Raw genomic sequence first — 25,474 nt, forward strand, 5'->3', positions numbered from 1 at the left:
GAGACCGTGCAAATGTGTTTGTTTATGTTTATGTTTATGTTTATAGTTCGTAGCAGATGCTTTTGTCCAAAGCAACTTAAAATGACATCAATAAACATTTAAATGAAACTTAACAGTCTAAAGTGAAGACATGTAGCCTAAATAAGAAAACAATATTAATAATAGACTAAATAAAATTTAACACAATAATAACATTAACCATAGGCTACACGTATACAAACCTTGCCTCTGTAAGAATTATTTAGAAAGAAAGTAAACACATTTTTAGATGATTTTTGAAGATCCCTAAACTATGACTAACTATGGTTTATTTACTGTATGTGGCCTTGTGTTTCCAGGTGGGATGCAGGACTATAACTACGTGTGGCAGCAGTGTCTGGAGATCACGCTGGAGCTGTCCTGCTGCAAGTTCCCGCCCGAGCGCCAGCTGCCTGGCTTCTGGGAGGCCAACCGGCCCGCACTGCTGGCCTACATGCAGCAGGTGCACCTGGGTAAGTCCCACAGGCCTCCCACAGGCCTCCCACAGGCCTCCCACACCTCCCACAGGCCTCCCGCAGGCCTCCCACAGGCCTCCCACAGGCCTCCCACACCTCCCACAGGCCTCCCACAGGCCTCCCACAGGCCTCCCGCACCTCCCACAGGCCTCCCACAGGCCTCCCGCACCTCCCACAGGCCTCCCGCAGGCCTCCCGCAGGCCTCCCGCAGGCCAGCAGTCAGAGGACTTCACAAGCTGAGATTTCCCAGCCCAGTAAATGCGTAAGGACATCGAAATGAGGCATGAAAGTTCGGAAAAGGCCCCAGCTGTGGCGCAACTGGCTGGGGCACCTGCACCGTACGCCGGCGACCCGGGTTCGATTCCCGCACCCCGTGGTCCTTTCCGGATGACTATGTTGATTTGACTAACAAGGCCCATTTCCCACAAAACCAACTCAAAGAAAACCTAATGATGAGAGTCCAAGTCATAGTGGACACAGAGGGAGAGAGTCATGGGAAGCCCACGCCCATCTCTGGTGCCACATCTCCACATCAATGTCCTCTGTGTCTGTTTGGCCTCAGAACAGCCGAAGACTCCACTCATGAAGTAGCATGAAGATGTGGTATCCCAGCCAGCTCAACTGTGCTGCAACACCATCCGTCTGGATCACTGTTACAGTGCTACACAACAATGCCAGTAGTCTGTATTTCAACAGTATTGTATTGTATTCAACAACATAACAACTTCAATTCATTTTGGGAAGTGACATGAAAATTGAAGTAGAATAGTTTTAGTTTTAAAAAGCCTGCTACCTCAGTGTCAGTTGGGCATCTGACAAAGCATTACAAGAAAACCTCCCAGGGCACAATTTAGTTTTTCAGTTAAATATAACTTTATGGCACCATCTAACTCACTCTCTCTCTCTCTCTCTCTCTCTCTCTCTCACACACACACACACACACACACACACACACTCACAACTCAAGTTGCCGATGTTTGGAACTCATCCATCTTACCCCACTGAGGTTTTACTCTGGTGAGACAGAGGGTGCTTTTAACATTGCAGTCGGGACACCCAACCCTGTGTTCCCGTCCATGTTGGACAGACAGTGAAAGATTACGCGTAATTAGTGTTGAGAACGCGAGGCTTGGCCAGACGCCAAAGACGGCTCTAGATGACACACACTGTCCAGTCATTCATGACAGATGAGTGACTAGTGCACACATCAAAGGTCAGATTTGGGAGAGTAAACAACGTCCACCCAATTTCGGACAACTAAAGAGTGAGTCCCTGTCCTGGGAATTACATATGTATGGGGGAAATGTAGGCTACAGTTTCAAAGAAATACAAATTAGTCGAGATATAAAACAGGCAAAAAGAAAAGAAAACTTGTTCAGAAAGGGAAATTAATGAACGAAGATATACTGTACATGCTAGCTACTGTAGATACACAGCGTTTGCATCCAACGGCCCCAAGAATGCTCAAACTTGACATCCAGCATGGATCTCCAGGGACCTTTCACACTTACTGATTTACACAATGTAACCGTCTGGGTCACTGACTCAGCAGGTCCACGCCCAGGGCCACAGCAATCCCACCATGATCCCTGGACCATCTCCCAGCCAAGCTGACCCCAGGCCAACTAAGAGGCTGTCAACAACAGCTTTAGTCCCACACCATGAGCTCAAACCATGTCAGACTTGTTTGTGATTGCTTCACATATTACCTCGTTTGAGTTTACAGTGGTGTTCAGTATTATTAATCCAAATACAGTATATAATGTAATATGATTGATGGGTAAGAGAATACGCTTCCGCACAGATGAAATTTGCAGTCATACGTCCTTAAATATACAAGTTCACAATGCTAGTGGCAAGACATCCTCAAGAGTACAATGGCTGTATGATACATCAGAGCTGAAGTATCACAAATGTTGAGGGTTAGAACATATGAAGATTGTTTTAATTTAATAATTTCTGGAATGTCTAGTATTGTAAGTGTCTGTGCTTCAGTTATCAAGTCTTCATATCTAGCATTAGGGTATGTAGAGTAGAGTAATCTTAACCAAAGAGAAACACTAAGATACTCATCAATTACTAATAGTGTTGTATCACTGGTACGGAGTACAAACCGTGTGTGTGTGTGTGTGTGTGTGTGTTGTTTGCCACACCTTCATGGACTCATGTGTCCTCTCCGTCAGGTGTTAAAGGGCAGGTGTTTGACGGAAACGGGAACCCTGTGCAGAACGCCGTGGTGGAGGTGCAGGGCCGGAAGAACCTGTGTCCGTTCCGCAGTGGCGCCGAGGGGGAGTACTACCGCCTGCTGCTCCCAGGGAACTACACCTTCAAGGTGAGAGAGCGCCCTCGTGTGGCCTGCTGGTGGAAGTGACAGTGTTACCACACAGGGATGGGGTTTTACTGTAACTGAAGACCGTTTAAAAGCAAAGTGTTTACAATCAAAAGCTGGGCCCTCTAAAAGAGGAACACTAACAGAGTTTTTCAATAAACAGACACCATTAAGAATTAATCTTACTTCTAAAGAACACGGCTATTAATAATGAAGACAGATAAACTCAAATTCAGGCAAGCTGCACATTCATTACATTTTGTTTTGATAAAGAGGACATTTATAAAGGTCAACTCTTTACTGTACACCATCACAAAATTCTGTCCAAAATTCTGTCCCAGAAAGTCATTAAGGAAGTAACAATACACTTAAAGTCTACACCAAATCATAGCAAACAAAGCAGCCATAAGAAATCCCTCTCTCTATTCCTTTGAAGATAGAAATCCCATTCAGTAAATATTTACATAATAAAGGCAATACTCCATCTCTATGTGGATAGGAGCACCAGAGAAAGAGGGAGAGATCAGGGAGGGAAAGAGAGAGGAAGAGAGAGAGGGAGAGATTAGGGAGGGAAAGCTTGGGTCCATTGAGTCTGGGGGCAGTCTGGCTGTGCTGCTGTCTCTTCCTCGCTGTGTGTGTGTGTGTGTCTGTGTGTGTGTTGCTGGTCTGTGGGGACGTCACGCCGTGGGATTTCGCCTTGGCCCAGGGATTTGGCAAACAAACGGCAGAGGAATGTGCATGGTACCGTGAAGAATCAACTCATTTTCTCCCACTTTAGCCCAGGAAATGGACCTCGGCGAGGAGTAATGAAATGTGTGGAGCTGCGGAATCGCTCGCAGACTCAAAAGCCCTCAGAGTTGATCAGTGTGCTGTGCACACACACACACACACACACACACACACACACACACACACTTGCATGCACACAGCATGCACACAGCATGCACACAGACTAAATAACACTGTCCAAATGGGCCCTGATTGGTTGTTATAGCAGTTCAAATAAACCTGGTTACTGAGGAGGAAACTTTCCCAAAGTGTGAATCCGCCATCATTATTAGCAGTTCCACTGCACAAGAGATGAGTCCTGTGAACACACAGTCCGGGGCCTGTGTGACGACCTTAGAAACCAGATTAGCACACAGTAGGGTCATGGCCTGTCTAATGCAGACCGGAGGATTATGGCCATATGGGTGCTTTTGCCCCAATCCCACCTCACCCCCTTTAGGGTCAGTGTGTCTGCATGTTTTTTTTTTTCAAGTTCAAGATTTGACCTCAAGGCTGTGGTACAGACTACAGACCCACTAAACGAGCCGTGTAAAGCGCTTTTACTGGCCTTTTGTGCTAGAAAATGTGCTTTATAAATAAATGTTTACCTTTCTTTACACAGCCTTGCAGGACCGCTGCTGAGCATTTTAAGCGCTGGTCCCTGTCACAAGCTTCCTGGACGTTCTGCTGCATGCCTTGAGGACAGTCTCCCCACGTGACACATGTCCTGTGTGTTCCGGGGCCCTCGACTGGACTCGTAGTAAAGACAGACAAACAAATAAGCAGGATGTAGGAACGTTTCCAGGGGAGTAAATACATAGGCGTCCTGCTCATAAATGGTCCACACGATTTCAGTTATTTTTCCATTCCAACGCTGTCAGTCTCTGTTTCCTCCTGACCTACACAAGGATTCTAGAGTTCTGCTGCTATGAGACTCAGTGATAACTCACTAAAAACTGTGATAGTACAATACATCAGGCTAGCGTGAGTCTGGCATACTGCATGTCACGTTGCGTTGCCTGCAAAATCAATTAATTTCTATTCATTCCATAGAGAGCATCTTATTATATAAGAATCTTAAGGTGCTCTCTATGGAATGAATGGAAATTATAGATCACACACACACACACACACACACACACACACACACATATATATATATATATATATATATATATATATATATATACATATATAAGGCTCAAAATTACTCAGTAGAGAGCATATACTGTACAACCCCAAAACAGAAAAAGTTGGGACGTTGTGTAAAATGCAAATAAAAACAGAATGTCATAATATACAAGTCTCGTAAACCCATATTTAGCAGCAAAAAGGACATAGACAACATATCAAATGTTGAAAATGAAAATGTGGACTATTTCATGGAAAGTATATGTTAATTTTGAATTTGATGCCAGCAACATGTTTCAAAAAAAGTTGGGACAGGAGCATGTTTACCACTGTGCTGCTTCATCTCTTCATTTAACACAATTCTGTAAATGTTGTCCCGTTACTCCCCGATATAGGATTTCAGATGCCCATGCTGTAGGCACTAATGCTCCTCCACATCGTCATAGATGTTGGGTTTCGAACTGAGCACTAAAACAAGTTGGATAGGTTGGATACTTGGATAGGCCCTCTCCTCTTTAGCCCAGATGAGTCCATGATTTCCAAAAGAATGGCAAACTTTGATTGGTCTAACCACAGGACCTCTTTTCACATTACCTCAGTCCATTTTAAACAAGCTCAGGCCCAGATAAGAGGGTGGTATTTTCTGTATCATGTCTCAATACAATTTTAGCTGTTACAATTTTGGCTGCAGTTTTTGAGTTGAGTATCAAACTGGGCACATAGATAATGGTTATCAGAGGTTTTCCTGAGCCCATACAATGACAGATCTGGAAAAAGGTCTGGTGTTGATGCACACATCCAATTTGTTTTTCAGCTATTTCCCTTGTTTGCAAAAATTTCTCTGGATTCTCTGAATGTTTTAATAATATTATGTCTTGTAGATGATGAACTCCCTGAATACGTCACAATTTCACGTTAAGAAGCATTAAAATGACATTGTTTCATCAGCAAACAGGTTTACACAGAGTAATGAATACCCCTACTTATTTCTAAGAGACCCTGGCTCTTTGGGATGCTCTTTTTCATACTCAGTCGTGTTCCCAGTTACCCTAATTAGTTGTGAAACATTCCTCCTTTTGTTTTCTTTATCATTACACAACTTTTCCAGCATTTTGTTACCCCCCTCCCAACTTTTTTTGAAACATGTTGCTGGTATCAAATTAAAAATTAACTCCCACCCAAAAGGTATTACAGAGGTATTTCTGTCAATATCTGCAAAGATCAGACATGCATCTCTTCTTCAATCTCCCACAGTGGGGAGTCGTCACGCTGGTGAGGGGTTATCAGCCTATACTCATAAAGTGTCTAAGTAATGGCAGGCTGTCTTTCAAACTGAGCTTGAGCAACTCTTACAAGCTATAAAACAGCCCAATGACAACCAACATAAGCGGTAGCAGGATGTGTGTAAGCTTTGAAGTCATAAAAGGGTAGTCCCTACAGCACCGTAAGCGTTGCTTCAGGGGTTTTAGCTGACAGCCTTGTCAAGGGGAGAAAAATGGCTGGTTAAAAAAAAGCCCCTGTCTCCTCTCAACCGCGATCACAAAGAACACTGGTTTTGCAGTGAGAGAGGCGTCTTAATTCTGTTGTTTTGTATGGGCAGTAAGCGTTTGTATATAGGCAGTACGTTTTTGTATGCCTGGTCAGTTTTACACGCTGCTTACGTGCCCAGAGCGCCTCACATTTTGTCCACCTGCTGCACCTTTTTGAAAAAGGTTCAACTCAAAGCAGAAAAGCGACCGCGGTTTTATGAAAACATAGTGCATATGTCCTGTAGCATGTCTGATTCAGCAATGTGTTTGTGTGTGTTGTATGTAAGACTCCCATTAAGTACACATCTGTGCTAGCTATAGTCTTTCTGGGGTCTGAACAAGAAGATGAAAAGCATAAAAACATTGTAAAATACATAAAGAAATATCTGTGTATCCACATCAGATTGTGTTGCACAGATTGTGGTGGTCCTTCAGTTCACTTTTGCACCCTGACTTGTGCTTCAGTCCGTCTTTGCGTCACATACTGTACATGTAGGTGCTCTCTTGTGAGCAACAAGGCATGTATGGTACATTGCTCAGAAAAGTGTACAGCTTTGCAGAGTCATCCTCAGTCAAGTTCAAAGTCAAGGGTTAGGCACTGCATTGCATCATCCTTAAAAGTGGGTTTAGTGGTTAATGTTTGGTGTTCCGAAGTAGAATGCAACTCATGTGGCCATTAACTTCTTCCCATACAGGTGACCTTTCCTGGACACGAGACGCTGATCGAGACCCTGTCTGTCCCCTACGGGCCAGAAAACTTCTCGGCCTTGAAGCACGACTTCTGGCTCCAGCGCATCAACGCAAGCACCCCCGCCTTTCCCACCAAGCCCTGCTCCACCCGGGGACTGCAACCACAGGACAGCCACAGCCCCGTCCTGCTGGTCACACCTGGCCTGACACTCCTCCTGCCTCTCCTACTCCTTTCATTGCTAATGTGAGATCAGATGAGACAAAAGACTTAAGACTTTTCAAAGTTTTTCTTTTACTCACCATTTGACCTTGCAAAGCCATGTGGCCCATTTTAAGTTGATTTTTGTTTATTAAGTAGGTTACACATACACTTATGTTGGGCTTACCTCAGCTTTGGTGCGAAGCTAAGCAGGTGTGAGCCCAGGATAGACGGCTCAGAGGATTTCTAAGTGCCTCAAAAGAAGAAAAAAAAGAAAAAGAAGAAGGAAAAAAAACCTTGCTCTTCAGAGTCAAGATAAAACTTTCATCTGCGAATGTGAGAGCAAACAGTGGCTTTACGGATTTACGGTTGATATGAACACATCAACAGGCTTTCTGCACTGTGAAGAAATCGGAGGCATTTTTTTATCGTGTGCGTTGAGATAAGAAGTTGTCGCCTAAACATAAACACGACACTTGGCTCTGGGATAAGCATCAGTGTTAAGCCAGCGAGACGACAAAAGCCCAAACATGTATGGAAACTCAGGAGGGAGAGCAGAGACTCTTCTCTCGCCTATCAGCTGGATTCCAAAGTCGCTCCAGTCTTTATCACTCCACAAGCCACAATTATAGTGAAGGTATTTGAAAGGAATGTGCTCTGATTCTTAACCACATGGTTGAGAAAACATTACATTCCATATATGGGCTCCCTTAGAACATGTTCAGTAAAGTGTAATGTCATAAAACACACATAAACACACACACACACATAAACAAAAAAAAAGACCCTGGGATGGCAGACACACACAAAGATATTGATCAAAACATATTGTCACACTAATGCTGTATATGAATTGATCCACTAGAGGGAGCTCTTGAGACTTTCATATCCTCAGCTCATATTCTGTCTAAATATTAGACCCTCAATGCAAACTAGGGAGTCGATTTGGCAAGAATCAAATCTTGTTTTCAGCCTCAAAACCTGTTTTCCCAGTGCTCTTGAATGGGGAAGTCATGCTAGCATCAAATCCTCTGATATCTGAAGATTGTTGAAGTATTAAACACATTTTATATGGCGACAATAAGTGGCAATATCTATAGTTTTAAGTTTCAATCTGAAAGAATAACACAATATCAAAAGGCTTTTTATATATATGGTGTACCAGAATGCCTTTTATCATAGCAGTATGTTATTTGCAAGCTTAGATTTGTCAGATGACACCAACTGAAGACACCCTGCCAATGTGCTTTGTAGGCCTGTCTGTATAAATCTTACCAGGTATGTTCGTATTCAGCCTTGTTAAGACATAAATAGATGGGTGGAACTTCCCTTCCCTGGGAGGACTCCACGGTTATACTTATTTCATAGTTTCTTAACTGAATATTGCTGAATGCTGAGTTTATATAACCAGGACCACCACAGAAATACAGAAGTGGATATGGTTCTCGTTTTCTCCTTACCTAGCCATTTCTGTTACATGTTTAACATGGGGATGTTGGCATGAAATCTTAAGGTGATGCAACATACTGCTAGCTGTTCATTACAGCTTTCAAGCCGCCTTGAAGGATTAGAATCTGTACTGTAGGTGTCTAAGACCTGAGTGTCTAGGTGTATGAACATCCCAGTGAATTTAGGATCAACTGAAATCTTGCTGTGGACAATCCTGGGGGCATGCTTGTGCTGTACACATGGGCCAGAAACAAGTGCAGGTTATCAAACACTGTTCTACCTCATCCCATAGCTTGTGAATTACAGCTATGTTGCAGTTGTGCCTCTGCCAATAAAATCTGACAGTGTTTGTGTGTGTGTGCTGTGCTCATCATTTATTAAGTTAGTCCCATACTGTAGTCTACAAAATCTACAAGAGCAGTCAGGCAACTACAGACACTCTCCCGTCATGCAATATCAACCAAAGTGAAACCAAATTCCAGTTATGCAGATGGTCATGAAACATAGGTCTACACTGACAAAAAACGTCACTTACCTTAAGAACTTGCAGTAATGATACCAGTGCTGACCCCACCTCAGTAACACACATCAGTTTTAAAGGCTTGCAGTAATACTGCAGCCTGTTTTGTTTTACCAGACACATTCAGTTGTATAATCTCTGAGAACTGAAACAATGGAAAAGTAGTATGGCTGGTAACAGCATACTCTTAACTATTAAAAGCCATGATGAGTAAATACCTGCATGTCAAACTTGCTCACTCATATGTATATATATAATGACTGAAGCATATAAAAAGTCAGCATATCAACATCATTTTGAAGTATCAAGAATCCACACCCTTGAATTTCTGGTAACCCAGCAGTTTTTCTTGAGTCACCATGAAATGAAATGAATTTAAGTTCAGAAAAGATTTTGTTCTCTGTTGTAGAGTATGGGAAAAGTCAGATGTGTTGCCCTCAGGAGTTCAGCTTGCATTTCACAAAAATATTTGGTTTATCAAAATCTGGAAAAAACAAAAAACAAATAATAATAAATAAAATTTAAAAAAAATGTACAGCCCCAAAAAAGTTCAGTCGTGTATTCGGACAGAGCCATTTTACTATGCAGAGTGAAATTTATGTTTCAGTGCATGTTGACAGAGTTCCCTCTAGCCTACATAACTACATTCAATACATGGAGAGACATTTATGGAAATTAGATGCAATGGCAAGAAAATTAAACAGAAGTAATTTAACTGCCTGTGGGGTATACTACGAATCTCGATTATTGGGTTAGCGAGGCATGTTGCGCTCAAAGCCAGGGTATGCTGTGACACGAAAGTGGATCTGTTTTAGTGTCGCTATATCACCATGGTATTTTATGCTGTCAACCAAACCTGGTCGGGAGGAGGTTATGTGCTAAATTATAGCTCAAATCGTGTAATCTACCGCCCACTGACCAATCAATTGTCTTAAAAACAAAGTTCTCACGTGTAGGATTCTGTCATATATCTTACGGGTGGAGCTCCGCCTCTACTAACATTTAATCTAACACTATTAATCTCAAATGCGCTTTAATAGTGCTGTGCGTGCAAATATCCCACTATAGACGTGCATACCATACAACAACTGATGACAATTGATTTATTTGATGTTATAGGCTAGACACAAAAAATTACTGCAGTGTAGATTAAGCTATCGCTCATGAATGCGGAAGTAATTGATTTTAAAGAGGCGGTCTTGTGCGTCTCGACGTTTCACGATTGGCCAACGTCATCCCAACACCGAGAACGCGCAGAGATCAGAGCTGAAAGCCTAGTTTGACAAATATATCACATAACTGCTATCGTAGTATCACTTCACGTATACCCGAGTTAAGGCTTTGTGAAGCCTCGATATGTTTACATAGCCTAGATATGTCGAACGTGCTTCGTAGTATACCCCACTGGTGGTCACTGCTTACAAGACATGGCGATAAAGCAAACAAAACAAAGACATGTGCAAACAACTAAGCACATTTAAAAATTCCTAAAATCCCCAGTGATATTAATAAAAAACATATCCAAAGCAAAATATCAGTAAACTCCTAAAACCTCACAATTCAAATGATTAATTGAGAACATAGACATTTCTTCAAGATCACCTCAATGCCCACACATTGACAGAACACACAGAACAGAAGAGAAAAAGTCTGTAGCATTCTGCTACATTTACTCTCTCCAGAAACTCATCAGCTAAAGTGCTCAGTGTTTTCTCAAAGACAAAGGAGTTTTGGGTATTAGCAATAATGCGGTTGTGTGAGTGTGTGTGTGTTGCTATGAGGGGGGTCCTGACAGAGCAGGCCGAGGCATGTATCCTGAGACTTAATGAAAAAGTGGGCTCCTTAGTGACAAGAGCACTCTCTAGGCAACACATGCACAAGGATCAACCAACACACGGCGACGCCAATAAACGAGTGCTCTTCAGCCAACTTGTCAGAGCAGAGTGGCTCCTCCGTTTCGCTACGGCACCCAACCCCTCATTCTTAAAGAACTTGTTTTTGTAATACAGTCTGGACACCAAATGTCTCAGTGTTTCTAGCATAGAACTGGTCTTGAAGGTTATATATGCTAGCAGAAGGGTTTGGCTTGTGAGTATTCCACACTAGGCACAGCATTGATAGCACTTGTACAACATTGCATATCCATGCCAAATCCATTAATTTATTTGACATAACAATATAACAATTGTAAATATAACAATTTACTATCACACTTTCAGATCAGATCCACTCCACCTATAACAATAGAATTATAGAAACCTCGTGAAAAAAACAAAACAAAAAACACCTCATTTAACTTGTGAATGTGCTATGTGTGTGTACATGTGTGTGTGTGTGTGTGTGTGCTGGCCTCAGCTGACGTAGGTGAGCACGACTGACTGGATGGGCTCACGGCACACCGGGCACAGCTTGTTGCGGTTTTTGAGCTTCTTGGCGCAGGTGTAGCAGGCCATGAGGTGGCCAGTGCGCCCGTGCACAATGCAGCCGTTCTTGGGCCGGCTCTGGCAGATGACACAGGGCTCCAGGCAGCTGGCGGGCAGGAAGGCCTCCAGGCTGTTGAAACGCTCCAGCTCTGGCGCCTCCTCCTGGCTGGAGGGCACGCTGCCGCTAGCTGCTGAGGACGTGGACGGCTGGGAACAGGCCGAGCTCTGAGAGTCTGGAAGGGACGATGGCAACGGTGCAGTCACCGAGGGATCCTCTTTGGTGGGGGGTGAGCGAGGTGGCGCGCGCTTGCCGTCGGGTACGTCCAGACCCTCCTCGGAGTCCGTCGGGGTGGGTTTTGGGGGCAGGAGCTTGGCGTCAGAGGCTGGGTCGATTGCAGGTGTGGCAGCGGCTGTGTTGTTGGTTTCAGGGAGCCAATCAATCCGCAGTGCCCAGCAGCGGTTGCAGTTACGGGGCAGAGGTGGGTTAAGCTCATCGCATTTGGGGCATTTCCAATAGTCCTGATACAGAACATCATCAGGAATCATTATTAGACACTTGTTAAGTATCCAAAATAAGAACCAAGCTTGCATACAAGACCAATTTCACACACATAAGACCATCTATGTAATAAGAACAAGAACTAAAAGCACAAAGAACATACAGCCTCAGTGATCTCTGTGTCCTCATCAAACTCGTCTTCCTCCTCGGGTCCAAAGATGGTGACTTCATAGACCTGCAAAGGCAGAGAGAGGGAGATGGGGAGAGTGAGACTGGGCATCTGGGGCAGGCAGGAGCTGGACAGGACTTTCATCTGAGGGGTGGGAGCACTTTCTGAGACCTCATCCTCGCCCGTCACGGATGCCTCGTCGTGTTCGCTGTATGCATCCGAGTCGATGGACTCGACCTCAAACTCCACGCTGAAGTTGTCGGAGTCTGAGTTTTCGCTGAGGCTCTCGTCTGACTCGTCACTAACAGATATACCTACTTCCTGTTGGGGAACAAAAGAGATGCTGGTCAGTAAAGAGTTTCATATGTGTGCGTACACACACACACACACAACAGAGGAAATAACACTTCTGCACTTATGCTGCTACTCACAGTGTTACTGTGGGAGTCCGAAGACTCGCTGCTTCTTCTGTTGCCACGGAGACCGCCAATCACACACCAGGACAGACTGTCGTCAAAAGTCAGAGAGAGGCTGTCTGACTTGTGTCGCTTCCTTCGCTCGCGTGGTTCGTCCTGTGTAGACGACCCCGCTGCAGAGAGGACAGAAAATGGGTGACTTTAAATAAGTGTGTCTGTGTCAAACACACTATCAAAACACTATATTGAACGTTCCACTATCATCATTATTCACAGCATATAAACTTTCACATAATCTTTTGTTTGTTCACTGGTGAATCAAAAAACTTCCACCATCCTTTCGGCAAGTCACACTGTATTTCAAGCCCTTCCACTAATGTACCAAATTAAGGCCATCATAAGCTTATTTCCTGTAACACTCTGTGCCCTTGAGAATGCATCAGCACAGTAATTCCTGTGAGTGGCCTTCAGCCTGAGGTGCAGTTTTTATTTAAAGGCAACAACCCATGTTTTGATGGCACACATCAATAGCTCATGCTGCTTCTGCTGTGGCGGCATCATGGCACAAAACAGTCACTCATTGTGTGCACTGCAGGGCCACAGAATGGGCCCCATTGTGGATGGCAGTCATCTGAACACATTCTGGTGTGCCTCCAGACTAAAATGTTCTTCTACGCTAATTGTGACAAGGCATATGGGGGAGTATACAGCACAGTGCAGGGAGAGAAAACAGGCCAAGTCGTGATGAGCATTAAGAGCTAAGGGGTTTTCCAAAACACAGATTGTGTCTTTTCATCCCATCAAAGAAAAAAGGGGAAGAAAGAAGCAACATGATGTGGCAAAATGTCTACATCTACCTTTCCTGCTTCCCTTTTGACTAGCCATCAGTAATGGTATTCTTTAGTGGTGCTAAAGTTTCTCTTTTCCTCAGACTAAAGGCACTCTGCCTCTGGATGGCTAGATTACAGCAGAGCTGGTGAATGACCTAAGCAATGGTCTGCCTCTGAACAGAACTAACATCCTTACTATTTGATTCCTTTACAATTAGTCAGTTTGCATTAACCAAAACCGAAGGACAGTGATGCTCCCCTATATCAGCCCACGCTTGGGCATGACATTTGCTAGCACTTGAGGATAACAAGAGACTGACTAGGTGGCAGCTTTTGTGTGTCTCACCAGGGTCACTGCTTCGTCTTCTTCTCCGTGATGAGGTAGTTGCATTTGAGTCTGAGTCCTGTAAAAATAATAAAGGGCCCTTTAAAACATCAAACAGCACAGCGTTTCACCCATAATAAACAGCTCTTCTTTCCTTCTTTCACACACAGCAAGGGCTCACTCTTAAACTACTCTACAGAAACAACAGGAAAGAACTTCTACAACTAGTTCACCAGTCAGATTTTTAAAATCATCCTTCACCTGTACGCATACTCTCACACAGACATACAAAATGAAGACTCCATATGGTCTTTGGACAAAAGCAAGGCTTTAATTTCACCCTCTATGGACAATGAGATCTGTTTACCTCTGATCTGCCCACTTCTGGTTCACTCTGGCTGTCTTGTTGAGAAAGTGCAGGTTGAGATTCTACATGGAAAAGAAGAAGTCATGAATGGATGTATTGCCATGAAGCACCTGAACTTCAAACTGCTCCCAAGCTTCAGGTAGATATTAAATTGTGTACCGCAAAAGTATGTAAAAACGGCTATACCTGTTGTAGCTGGGGTTTTTACTGCAGTTAGGTTTTTTGTAATCATTGCAAACAGGACTCTGGAGAGCGAATGTAACAACAGATAAGGTTAGAACAGCTAAGCGCTTTCAGTTTCAGTTGAATGATCATTTGCTTATCTGAACTTTATTGCAATTACAGCAGATTAAGAGATAACACAGGAGACACTAAGCCTAAACGGATATGAATACATCAGCGCTGCTTCCAAAACACTTTTATTTACTATAATAACTCAGTGAGTGAGCTATGTGAACGCATGCAGGAAGAGAGGGCACGGCGGTTTCAGGATACACAGCAGAGCACAGCTGTGTGCACAGAGACCAACACCTGTGAGCCAGCTATGCTTCGATCTGCCACGCCCCTAAATTCCCTAGAGGCCTAATCAACAGCCCAGCTGTTCCCCAACACATGTCCCTCTGTGTGTGTGTGTTTGAGTGAGTGAGAGAGAGAATGTCTACACTAATGCTCATGTGTCTTTGAATACCGTGGCTCTTTCACGGAGAACGTTTGGACTCCCAGCACGGCTCCGAGAGCGTCCCCTCCACAGCGCACGATGTGCTGCTGCTGCTGGTCGTACAGTTGCTTCCTCACTATGTACTTACCCAGGTAGTACATCACCTGGAAAACAAACAAACAAACAAACAAACAAACAGCCGTCACAACACAAACCCAAACTAACACAAATCTTCCCATGAGCCTGTAAGAGCTTGCATAATGACCTCTACACCAGATCCCAGATTACAAACCAGTCAATTAATTAACATTGGTACCATGAGTCTTTTCTCAGTTCAATGAGGAGACCAGAGCTGGTCACAGATGAGTAAGACATTCCACAGACTGTCGACCACTCCAGTACATGTAAGGCTGTGTCTATTGTGGTATGGGATGACTAACACTTCCTCATTAACTCACATAAGCTTCCCTCAAGCCCACAGCAATGACTAGAACATTTAGTCTGAATTCAAATGATATTCGAATCTACCAGGACTGTGACTGAACCTAAAGTATTTAGAAAAAATATGCTTTTAACATCAAAATGATGATGCTTATCAAAATGCTAATGCTGCAAAATTACACAGCTATATGCCTGGACAAGTTTTATTTTCATACATAGTGTACTAACCACAGTTCATAAGATATGATATGGGCAGACATGAGACTGGTTTGACAACCCAAACCACTCTCAGGCATTGGCCATGAAACACGAGAAGCACTTATTTTTAACTCGAAACACAGAAAAGCAAATCTAGCCCATATTCACTCAGTGGTCTCAGAGAATCCACTATATGGAAACAAATTTAGTTCTTAATACCCATTTGTCAAATAGTGCACAAAAGTAAAGCTCAAAATGGTCATGCTTAAAGAAAGGAGGGAGTCTATGCACTTAAGACACTTTAGATGTGCTCATAGACATCAATAAAAAGCAGAATGCCAGCTGATTGACATTCGTACCAGATGGGCTGTAGCTGTCCTTAGACTCACCTCTTTCATTGTGAACACCTCCTTATCGGCACCTGCCTGTTTTAGCAGTGTTTGTAACTGCACATTTGGTCGAACCTCAAAACAGTAAACACAAACATGCATTTGTTTTAGACAAGGCATTCATCTATTAGGGCATGACATCTGAAAATTAGTTTGTTTTATTTTTACTCACCAATTTCTCATTATCAGCGGTGATGTCTGCCATAATTTCTGATCTGTAGGAAAGAATATTTACATAGGTTAATATAAACTCAACAGTTTTATTATTAAAGCATAAAAAATGCAAGAAGAATAGCATAGACAAAGGCACTTACCTAAATAAATATAAGTATAATCTCTATATTATATACATAAGATAAGTTAAATTCTGTCTATACATAAAGTGCTGTCAGCTCGGCTGGGCTTGCAGTGGGAAACGCAATTCAGCCGGCTCCTGGTTTAAATAGACTTGGTGAGACATGTCAGGGCTAGAATCTCGTAGACTGTTGATAGTATTGGGCGTTCAGCGACGGGGTTGGTTGAATTGACATTTCAAAGCGTTACTTCCATCCCGACGCTGACTCACCTAGCGGCCGTGCACGGGAGTGGCTACGCACTGTACATGCCCGGGCATGTCCCAGACCAACAACACGGACGCGTGCAGTTTTATTGTGTAAGGGCTAATATGTGTTTTGACTGACGGGGACAAGCCGTCTATCTTACCGCGTCTAAGAACGGGCAAGTCTTTCGAGCAGCTGACATGTCGGACCATTTGGAAACGAATATAATGTTGGATATATTTCTCTGGCCACTGCAAGGATGCCCTGAAAAAAATCAGACTAATTTATTTCCAGATGAGCAACGAAGATAAGCACCATCATCTGCACGCGGATTAATTTCCCAATGATTAAATTGCGGTCGTTTTAAAAAACGTTACAACAGCTGAGTTCACGCTCCCATGATGATTAAAAACTTGGACAGAAAATTACGCAATTCATATCTCACCATCTGACATGCAGTTAACACAGGTTCTACTTGTAGCTACCAATGAAACACAGAAATCAAAGAAACGTTACCTAAAGTTAGTGTATCGATGCCCATAGTATCACACAATGATGATTTAGATATAATAGATTCTATATTGGGAATGTATTTGTCCCGACAAATATGCTGCTCGACAAGAAGCACAAATAAGTTACACTGGAAGCTAGTGGTAGTAATTTGGGTGGATACTCGTATGCTGTACAGTTAACTAATGCTTCTCGGTTGGCTGAATAAATGTAGCTGCTAGTAAATGTTACCAACTTGCATTCGCCTAGAATTCTAATATATCGTTAGCATTCCTGCTTTAGTGAATGTGTACGTCTATATTCGCGCGCCAGTCTTCTGAACTTTACGTTAACGAAGTCAGTTCAATGTTTATAATTTCTCTTGACTACCTTTTAACATCATTTCATAACGCTGACAAATGATTCACAACACTTGGACCTCATTAATATGTAACTGTAGAAGAGGACAGTTTGCATATACACATTTTAGCCTAAAGATAGCAGTAAGGTAACTCAGCAGACTTCCAGGGACCTAGAGATGCTAGCTTTCAAGAAAGTCCGCGGCTTCAAGGCCTAGGCACACTGGAATGAATCAAACCTTTCAATTTTCCATCTTAAGCAGATGGTTTGGTAGTTTGTCACCATAAATTAACACAGTAACGTTACATTCAATTTGTCAGCACAACGTAAAAAATGTACCTTGGTTGACATGCCAGTGTTATAAACTTTATCTTTTAGGCTAACTAGAAGGCTAAATTGCGCTTACCTTTCAGACAGCTCATGCGCAGGCTCAGGTCACGATGACTGCTGCCCCCAAACGGTTGTTGTTGATTTCAAATTTTCAAAGATGCACGCGTATTCCAATGCAACGATGAGTGAGCTAGAATTAAGATAATCCAGCACAAGTATACATTTTGGTAAATAACAAAGATTAATAATTGTTCTCCGGGTTAATTCCGCGTGTGACCATTCAGCTCTGTAGTCTGCCTCTTCTGAGTTGGTACTGTTAGGATGGCATATTTATAAACCTGTTGACTGAGTCTAAATGTGAGGCTAACTGATCAAGTTATGCTTAATCTTAGGATACTCAATAGAAACCCATCAGAAACAGCCTATTCACTTTCATAAGAGGCTATTTGTCCCCTCTCATCGACCCCCATCTTATTCAAAATAATGACCCTTGCCCATTAGGCAAAGTCCAAGAATCTAGGCCGACTAGGCTACTAAAAGGAACACATTTCACAATTAACTGCTTTATAATCATTTGTTACACTATATTGACAAGTTAGAACTACAGTCCTCCTGATAGCCTACATAACATCTTCCCAGGCCCAAACTAATTACTGGAAACAATTAGTCATCAATGACTGCAACAAACATGGTCATAGTGTGTGAAATGAGTTAGAGTGAAATGTTCGTATTTCTACACTTTTGGTAAGCACATATGTGATTTTTCTAATGACCTGAGAGTCGACATGTTTTCTCTTGTCAGATTTGTTCTAGCACTTATCTTTTTTTTTTTGTCAACAGTTATCATTATAAAATAATTAAGATGTTGATATTTGTGTTGTAGGCCTAGGGTAAGCAAAATGTATCCTAGTAGTCATCATGACTTACTTTCCATAGCCTAAATTTCTTCAAGATGTTATGTATACATATTACTTAGCTTCTGTATAACATAGACGATTGCATTTTGCAAAAGCAAATTCTGTACATTGGTCTGAAACATTGAACATCTACAACTTTGACCAGTGCTTGGATGTCCAGTGAAACTTAATTTTGCATGTCTGTGGCAGAGTAAGTTTTGGCAACACTCCTCTCTCAGAACGATGACTCAGAGTTACTTTTAGACCAAGATGTTCTTTTCCGTGGTTTTAGTCTCGACATGTTTAGGCATGTGTACACATCCTCATTCCTTAGCAACACATTGAAACGAGCCACCCAAGCCAAATAAGCATTATTTAATGAAGTACGATAAAAGTCAAATCCTCAAGATTAAGCATATCCTTTAACCCCAGTTGACAGCACATCTTGATCTTTTGTAAATCCTTGATAACCTTAGTCAAGAACTGTTCAGCTCTTCTGAGGGAGTTATTCATTCTCTTAATCGCTTGTTAGCTTTTAAAGTAATGAAATAGATTTAACCTAATAATGCATTGCATTTAATCAATTTTAGCTACTGAATAGCTAAAAATAACCTGAATCCACCAATGAATAGACACCCTCAGTGCAGGCTACTGTTTACGTTACAGGCACTAAAGTTGTCCTCTGCTTCCCCTCTCTGGGGGGTTTTGCCTGATGCGTGGGCATTAATTTGGACACAAACACAGAGACAGACTTGTTAGCATAGCTTGGGAAAGTGAACACTGGGCTCTCTGTATGCCAGCCAGTATGGGCACACGCTGTACCTGTAAAACTCCACTGCCACCACCCTCTTTCACCCCCTCTCCGTCCCATCACCTAAGGAACCTCGCCAGGATGGCCTCGAACCAGACAGGCCCCTGGGCCAGAATAGTAGTTCCTGTGTCCCTGTATCATCAAATGGTGCCTACACGCTCCAATAGCACATTCCTCAGTGTTTACTTCCAAAATCTGAAAAATCCCTACTTGCAATTCATGACAGAAAGGGAAAGAACAACATTGTAATCATCCTGTAAAGCTGATATAACAAGTGACATAACATCACTGCCAGTTTTACAGCGCTGCAGAGATGCTGAGTAAAACATAACTTTATAGAACCGCTATAGTTCCTGTTGCAAACAGAAGCACTTTATCAACTTGTCGATCTGTCAGCTATGACCACACACAGATCACTCAAACTAAAATGCTGTTGATGTTGAGTACAGAGTATCTGTATCAAACGTTCAACACACTGGCATCATCTCTGGCATTCAAAAAAAAAGAGAGGTCTTAGAGATATCAAGCCTTGAAGTTCAGCCATCCAATATATCAGTCCTGATAGAACTTGTAGAACTACAAAACTAAGGTCTCTGATTTGTTTAGTAGAACTTCCACTTTACGGGCAACTGAAATATGTACAATAGAAGACAAGTTAAGAGTTCCTTCACCATGTGTGTTTAAAGGTACCTTATTGGTCTACCTTATGGGAAATCCTCTACTCTCAAAATCTCTAAGTTCTATGTAAGCACTGTTAGGTTCTTATTCATCACAAAAGAAAACAAAAACATTTTTTTACAATAACCTTTCACCTGTAGCCTGACCAGCACCTGACAAAGGAATTCTGCTGATAGTGTCCACAGACGGTCTCCAGTGATATCACAGTGATCAAAGCAGTAAGCATCATTACAAGTGACCTCAGACAAGACATGTAGAGACTTGTGCCTTCAGTAGACTTGTCAGTCTATGCTGACTGAAGACGGAGCAGAGTCTACATATGCCGTCAGTTTAATGTCAACTAACGATAAACAGAGTCGATCTTCAATAAAATACTTTTATTGTATAGTTTAGTGTATGAAAAGACATCATTAAATAATGACACCATAAGAAATACTCTGAACATCTGTCCAACATTAAAGGGGCAGTATACTGTATTTGCTCTCAAAAAAATAGAAATGCTTCCAGACATGCCATGATGTAATGCTGAAGGCAAAAAAAGTTTACTTCATCATTGTTTATGTATTCTATGCATATTGTTTCTCGGTTTTCATGCATTTTATTACACTTGTTTTTCAGCTGTCAAAATACATGAACTGATAACAGCTGAAGCAAAGAATGAGGACACATAGAATGCACAATAATAATCAGCAACACTGCTTCAGTACTGGTCCTTCAGAGTTACATTATTGCAGTTGGTCTGGAAGCTATTTTATTATTTGACAAGAAAAAACGCATTCTGCTCCTTTAAAAGAAAATTGTTCACATTGAGTGAAAGCATTGGTTCATGATAGTACGGATGCATAAAGAAAAACCTCCACACATCATGATTGACATTCTTCTTAAGTGAATTTAAATTTGGGAGAGTACCATTAATTGTTGTACCTGTAAAACTTCATTCATTAAAAGTTCAAAACCTCCCAAAAACCATCCCAATTATCAAGCGTAAGGTCTTCTCTCTCTGTACCTCCCAGCCAATGCTCCTCATCCTGCTCCTTTCCTCACCCCCTGTTAAATGTGCATTATCTGGGGGAGTGTGCAATCTGGAGACTGGCCAACCACAGTGGCAAGATCAGTGACTGGCGTTTCAGGTGTCCTATGGCCTTTGAGCGAGCCGGCTCTTGCCTTCCTCCTGCTCGGCCAGCTTGAAATGGGTGTAGGACAGGATGCCCACCAGCGTGCAGGCGATTCCCAAGCCCTGGTTGAGAGAAAGAGGGTCCTGGAAGAGTACGTAGCCCCCCAGCAACGTGATGCAGAACTTAAAGTGCCCGAACATGTTATAGCTGAGAGTGTGGGCAGTTAAGGAATAGCCTATCAAATATCCACTTACCCATAACAAAAATGACTGAAAGACTGCTTCAGAATGTAAAGGCATAATAATGTAAATATAGGTAGTCCGACAACATATGCAGAGAGTACATATAGACTACACCATAGTATTTGTGTGGAACAGAGCAATGATATATCTGTCATGATGTTATGGGGCCAGCTCAAATTAAACTCACAAACATTATCATGCAGTCATTCACTAAAGTGTAGGCTGGCATTCCAAGCCCTGCCAATCCAACACTACAATCAGTGAGGTCTAAAATAGTTCCAGACATAGCTGATGATGTACCACATTTGTACTGGCATTGTTCAAATAACTTCTAAAGACAAATGAACACAAATGAGGAAGCTTGTGTAACTTCCTACACAACAGCCATTTTCAAATGAAACCACATCCTTTTTGTCCATTTCTCAGTGCTCCCTGATTGCTAGTATGACAGCAAATGTCAAGCTCTCCCTGATTGCTCACTTATTTTATATTTTGGCCTAACACAACTAAACGAAATGCAGTATAACTGTTTCAGTATATCTGAAAGTAAAAAAAAAAAATAATTGATGCAGAGAAATGCCTGTAACTTGCCTGATTAGAGTCTTGGATGCTCAAGCATTTGAGCAAATATAACATAAGATTTGACACTAATTTAGTTTACACAAAATTACTTGATAAGATTTGACACTAATTTAGTTTACACAAAATGTCAGCTCTGAATGAGGCCAGGCCTTTGTTGAACCACAGTGACCTTATTTGCCATGTACTGGTGATAATACTTTAAAGGTAAACAATGAATCAAATTCTGAAGGGAAAAAAAAGCTGTTGATTGCATTGAATTAGAATTAACTTTAAACTTAAAACTTTAGAAGTTTACCATATGTTTACAAATAATAGCAGTTTTGAGTCACAATGATAGTATAACTGGTCGTGAATGGAAAGGTGAGAAACTGTGTGAAAGACATGCAGGGAGGAAGGACAACAAGGATACGTGACAGCTGAGGTGTTCCCAATGATCCAGTAAATGGACAAGTTGACCAGGAAGGCAATCAGCCCTGATAACAGCACCATGGCCTGAATGAAGAGAAAAGTTGAAGAAAAAAAAAATCAGTGAAGTCTGTGACAAGAAAATAATTGATAAAGCACAGTGTTCTAAATCTGACTTCATTTGCAAACATCAATTCAAATCCATCAATTTGTCAATTCAAAATACATTAAGGAGAAGTTCACATGCATGCACGCACACACAGAATTGTGGTTGATGAACAAGGGACTAATCTTTCCCTTTGCTTTGCACCATCTGTCCAGGCCATACTGCACAGTCAAAGCCTCTTACATACAAACACTAGCATCACAATCACTAACACATCATGGTCTTTCTGCCTCCCATGTAATGAAGAAAGCAAACCAGGCAGACTTCAGAGCACAAACTGCGATGCTGATTGACACAGCACATCAGAACAAAATTGCATTTCTCCAAGATCAATGTGCCTCATTCAGAGGCAAACAGCTAACTACCAGGATTGTATCTCCTTATGGGAATATCTGGTGATTACAATGTGCTTCTTAGCAACAAGTAGGCAAGCAAAACCGCCAATCAGGGCAACCTTTTTCATGACAACTCTGATGCTGATATAATATGCTGAATCAGTCTTAAACTAGCAGACATAGGTCTGTCAGAGCTACAGATGTTCATAGACCCAGCCAGAAATGATCACACACCCGATCTTCAGATTGGTCTGTGGTTCCCATTACTGTACACACAGAGTCTATTTTACAGTGATTTCATGAGGTGTACACACACACACACACACACACACACACACACACACACACACACACACACACACACACAATAGTATAGATTAATTTCTACTGAAACCTTATTCAGTGTTTCCCACAGAATTGAATTCCATTTGTGGTGGTTGGTTTGCAGAATTAACTTAAATACAACAGTTTTTAACAAATTTACACAGCGTGGTTATGATGCTAACCAGATTTAAGCACAATTTAGTACAACCTGGAAAATCATTGTGTGGTGGTCAATGTTGATATTGTGGTGGGCCGCCACAAATAAGTCAATGTATGGGAAACACTGTTATTAATCAGTTGTCTTTCACTTCTGTGTCCATGTTTCTGTGTGCAATGCAGGGGTGTGTATTAAGTTTGAGTAGATGGGTGTGACTGAAAAGGAAATTCCTCTCTGCTGACGACGGGGGAATATAAAGGAGTCTCTCACCAGAGCCTGCAGGGACCAAGGGCCGAAGATGCCCCCCTCCCCAGTGAGGGGCTCGAAGAAGGGCAAGAGGGGCAGCAGGAAAGCCGAGGACATGGGGGCCTGGTAGTACAGCAGCTGCATGGAGTTCACCTGCAGCTCGTGCTGCTTTGCTCCCACCCACTTACAAAGAGAAAGGAAATTGAAATTCACATTGTTATTATTTTATTATTCCTCATGTATTCTCACTATTTTACTCTGATGATCTTTGCTCAAGAACTTTGGCAACACTGTATCATGAGAAATGTAACACACACTCTCAGACTTGGTATCTTTCATTTAACAATGAAGTTAAGCTTTTATGTTAAATATTATATATATAAATAATGCAATCTTATAATATTGCAATGCAATAATATAATATGGAATCTTAAGGGAGGAAAAATTTGCAAATGGATTAAAAACACATTTGAGATAAATACATGGGGAAATGGGGACAGTAATAACCGCCGGCAGGGAGGTACACATGGATAACAGATGAGAGTCTCGCAAATTGCACAAGAGAATAAGAAACATGAGAATCATGTCACAACTCACAACATGCCTGCAGCTTAAATGCTATTCTACTGCTGTAGCTTAAATGTTACAATACTTAATTGTTAATAGCTTACATGTTATTCTATTGCTGTAAGTCGCTTTGGATAAACGCGTCCCCCAAATGAATACATGTCAATGAGTTCACACAGAGCCTGTTATAGCTGTTGATAATAGTTCACACACCATTAGAAAGGATCTAAAGCCAGCATATTGCCCTGTGATAGTAAAGAGGCCCAAACTGACCCGTCACCTGACCTTAGCCTTACTGGGCCAGGGAAACACCAGCCACTGACTGGCTGGCAGTTGGCCTAGATGACATGACACAGGAGTAAAACACACACCACTTACCACTTGATAAAGTGAAGTGACCAAAACACCCAGTGTAGCAAACACCATGCCCATGAGATTGAACCTGACATCATAGTAAGAATTCAGGATGACCCCCAGTGTAATTGGAACCTGATGAAAAAGAGGAAAACATAAGTAGAACCATTAGAAAAAACCGCTGAGTAACTATGACTTATTACCTTTCACATCATATATCAAGACGAACGTCACCTAGCAGAGAGCGATAATGATTATGTGCACGCACTGATTATGGCAGGCAAATTCTCAAATCAAGGTGGTGTACTTACCAGTGTCAACTTTATTTTCGTGGAAAATGTCTTTCTGTAATACACCGTTTGTATGACAATGATGACAGGAGTAGTCATGGCTTTTGCGAGCTGATACGTGCCAATAGTGTTGTTCTGGAGAGAGAGGTTGGTGAAGGCAACGAATCCACAAAAGCTGAGTGCCAGGAGAATTACTTTGGACGGTCGCAGACTCTTGGGAGCGAATATGTCCATTTTCTGGCACACGTATAGCCCTAGCCACGTTACCACAAAATGTACGAGGGTTAAAGTCATGTTGGGAAATCCGTAATGCACATAGATCCATTTGTTGATGAACACGATACATATGGACGAGAACAAATTCACCAGCAATCCGGTAATGATCCGGGTGTCCCCAAGTAGATCTGTGAGACGTGTAGCCATGGTTCCGAATCAGGGCTACACGGTTCAAGCATAGACTGTAAAAGTGGGTTCAGGAGTCGACTGAGGATGAAGCAGATAACTTGTCTAGTTAACGTTACCTCTGACTGACTTACTAACCAGGCAACTGACTACACTTGAAAATCACTCATCAGCAAAACAACGGCCTCTCTACAAAGTTCTCTGCTATCGGCTACCTATGCCGTAATGAACTGTAAAATGGTCCACATTCTGGACTAAAGCAAAGCGCACACACTACCTTTCAAAAGCGTGAGATCTTTTTTTCTCCATAACACAAGGGTGTGACATCACAAAAGCGACGCTTTCTGGCCAGAGCAAATCTG

The 25,474-nt window shown here is 42.2% G+C and overlaps 3 protein-coding genes across 5 annotated transcripts in view; 1 reads left to right on the forward strand and 2 right to left on the reverse strand.

Annotated features, from left to right (window-relative positions):
• The window catches only part of cpm (carboxypeptidase M), a 36,098-nt gene extending 28,386 nt beyond the window's left edge, over positions 1-7,712 (forward strand). For both annotated transcript variants that reach the window (XM_076303207.1, XM_076303208.1), the window contains 3 exons: positions 339-491; positions 2,678-2,826; positions 6,947-7,712. In XM_076303207.1, the coding sequence (XP_076159322.1) occupies positions 339-491; positions 2,678-2,826; positions 6,947-7,189 (545 nt within the window). In that variant the 3' untranslated portion in view covers positions 7,190-7,712. The remainder of the gene's footprint in view (positions 1-338; positions 492-2,677; positions 2,827-6,946) is intronic.
• A 1,946-nt stretch (positions 7,713-9,658) lies between these two features.
• On the reverse strand, positions 9,659-17,671 carry mdm2 (MDM2 proto-oncogene). 2 transcript variants are annotated; one of them, XM_076303205.1, is made up of 11 exons: positions 17,619-17,671; positions 15,997-16,039; positions 15,825-15,899; positions 14,827-14,960; positions 14,325-14,383; positions 14,139-14,200; positions 13,793-13,850; positions 12,632-12,789; positions 12,372-12,521; positions 12,195-12,266; positions 9,659-12,051 (listed from the first exon to the last, which is right to left on the reverse strand). In XM_076303205.1, the coding sequence occupies exons 2-11, from the start codon at positions 16,027-16,029 to the stop codon at positions 11,461-11,463; spliced, it is 1,392 nt and encodes a 463-aa protein (XP_076159320.1). In that variant the 5' UTR covers positions 16,030-16,039; positions 17,619-17,671; the 3' UTR covers positions 9,659-11,460. The 2 variants fall into 2 exon arrangements, with proteins under 2 accessions (XP_076159320.1, XP_076159321.1); XM_076303206.1 differs by lacking the exon at positions 17,619-17,671 and adding an exon at positions 16,139-16,497.
• Positions 17,672-20,289: 2,618 nt separating this feature from the next.
• On the reverse strand, positions 20,290-25,442 carry slc35e3 (solute carrier family 35 member E3). Its single transcript, XM_076303209.1, has 5 exons — positions 24,732-25,442; positions 24,445-24,555; positions 23,524-23,682; positions 22,276-22,358; positions 20,290-21,249 (listed from the first exon to the last, which is right to left on the reverse strand). The coding sequence occupies exons 1-5, from the start codon at positions 25,131-25,133 to the stop codon at positions 21,063-21,065; spliced, it is 942 nt and encodes a 313-aa protein (XP_076159324.1). The 5' UTR covers positions 25,134-25,442; the 3' UTR covers positions 20,290-21,062.
• Positions 25,443-25,474: the final 32 nt, after the last annotated feature.

The sequence above is a fragment of the Alosa pseudoharengus genome, unplaced genomic scaffold (genome assembly GCF_046254945.1).
Source record: "Alosa pseudoharengus isolate Yale_2024_CS ecotype anadromous, Long Island Sound unplaced genomic scaffold, YU_APseudo_1.1 YU_APseudo_1.1_scf_24, whole genome shotgun sequence".
Taxonomy (NCBI): Eukaryota; Metazoa; Chordata; class Actinopteri; order Clupeiformes; family Clupeidae; genus Alosa; species Alosa pseudoharengus.

Bases quoted from the DNA above. Each gene is read 5' to 3' on its own strand.
- mdm2 (XM_076303205.1), bottom strand. From the start codon at position 16,029: ATGGCAGACATCACCGCTGATAATGAGAAATTG. The intron at 14,961-15,824 runs GTGAGTCTAAGG...TTTGTTTTCCAG, and splicing joins AGGTGTTCACAATGAAAGAG to GTGATGTACTACCTGGGTAA. The intron at 12,267-12,371 runs GTCTCAGAAAGT...CTGCCTTTGCAG, and splicing joins CCGTGACGGGCGAGGATGAG to GTCTATGAAGTCACCATCTT.
- slc35e3 (XM_076303209.1), bottom strand. From the start codon at position 25,133: ATGGCTACACGTCTCACAGATCTACTTGGGGACACCCGGATCATTACC. The intron at 22,359-23,523 runs GTGAGAGACTCC...CTCTTCATTCAG, and splicing joins CTTGGTCCCTGCAGGCTCTG to GCCATGGTGCTGTTATCAGG. The intron at 21,250-22,275 runs GTATCCTTGTTG...CCACACTCTCAG, and splicing joins GGGAACACCTCAGCTGTCAC to CTATAACATGTTCGGGCACT.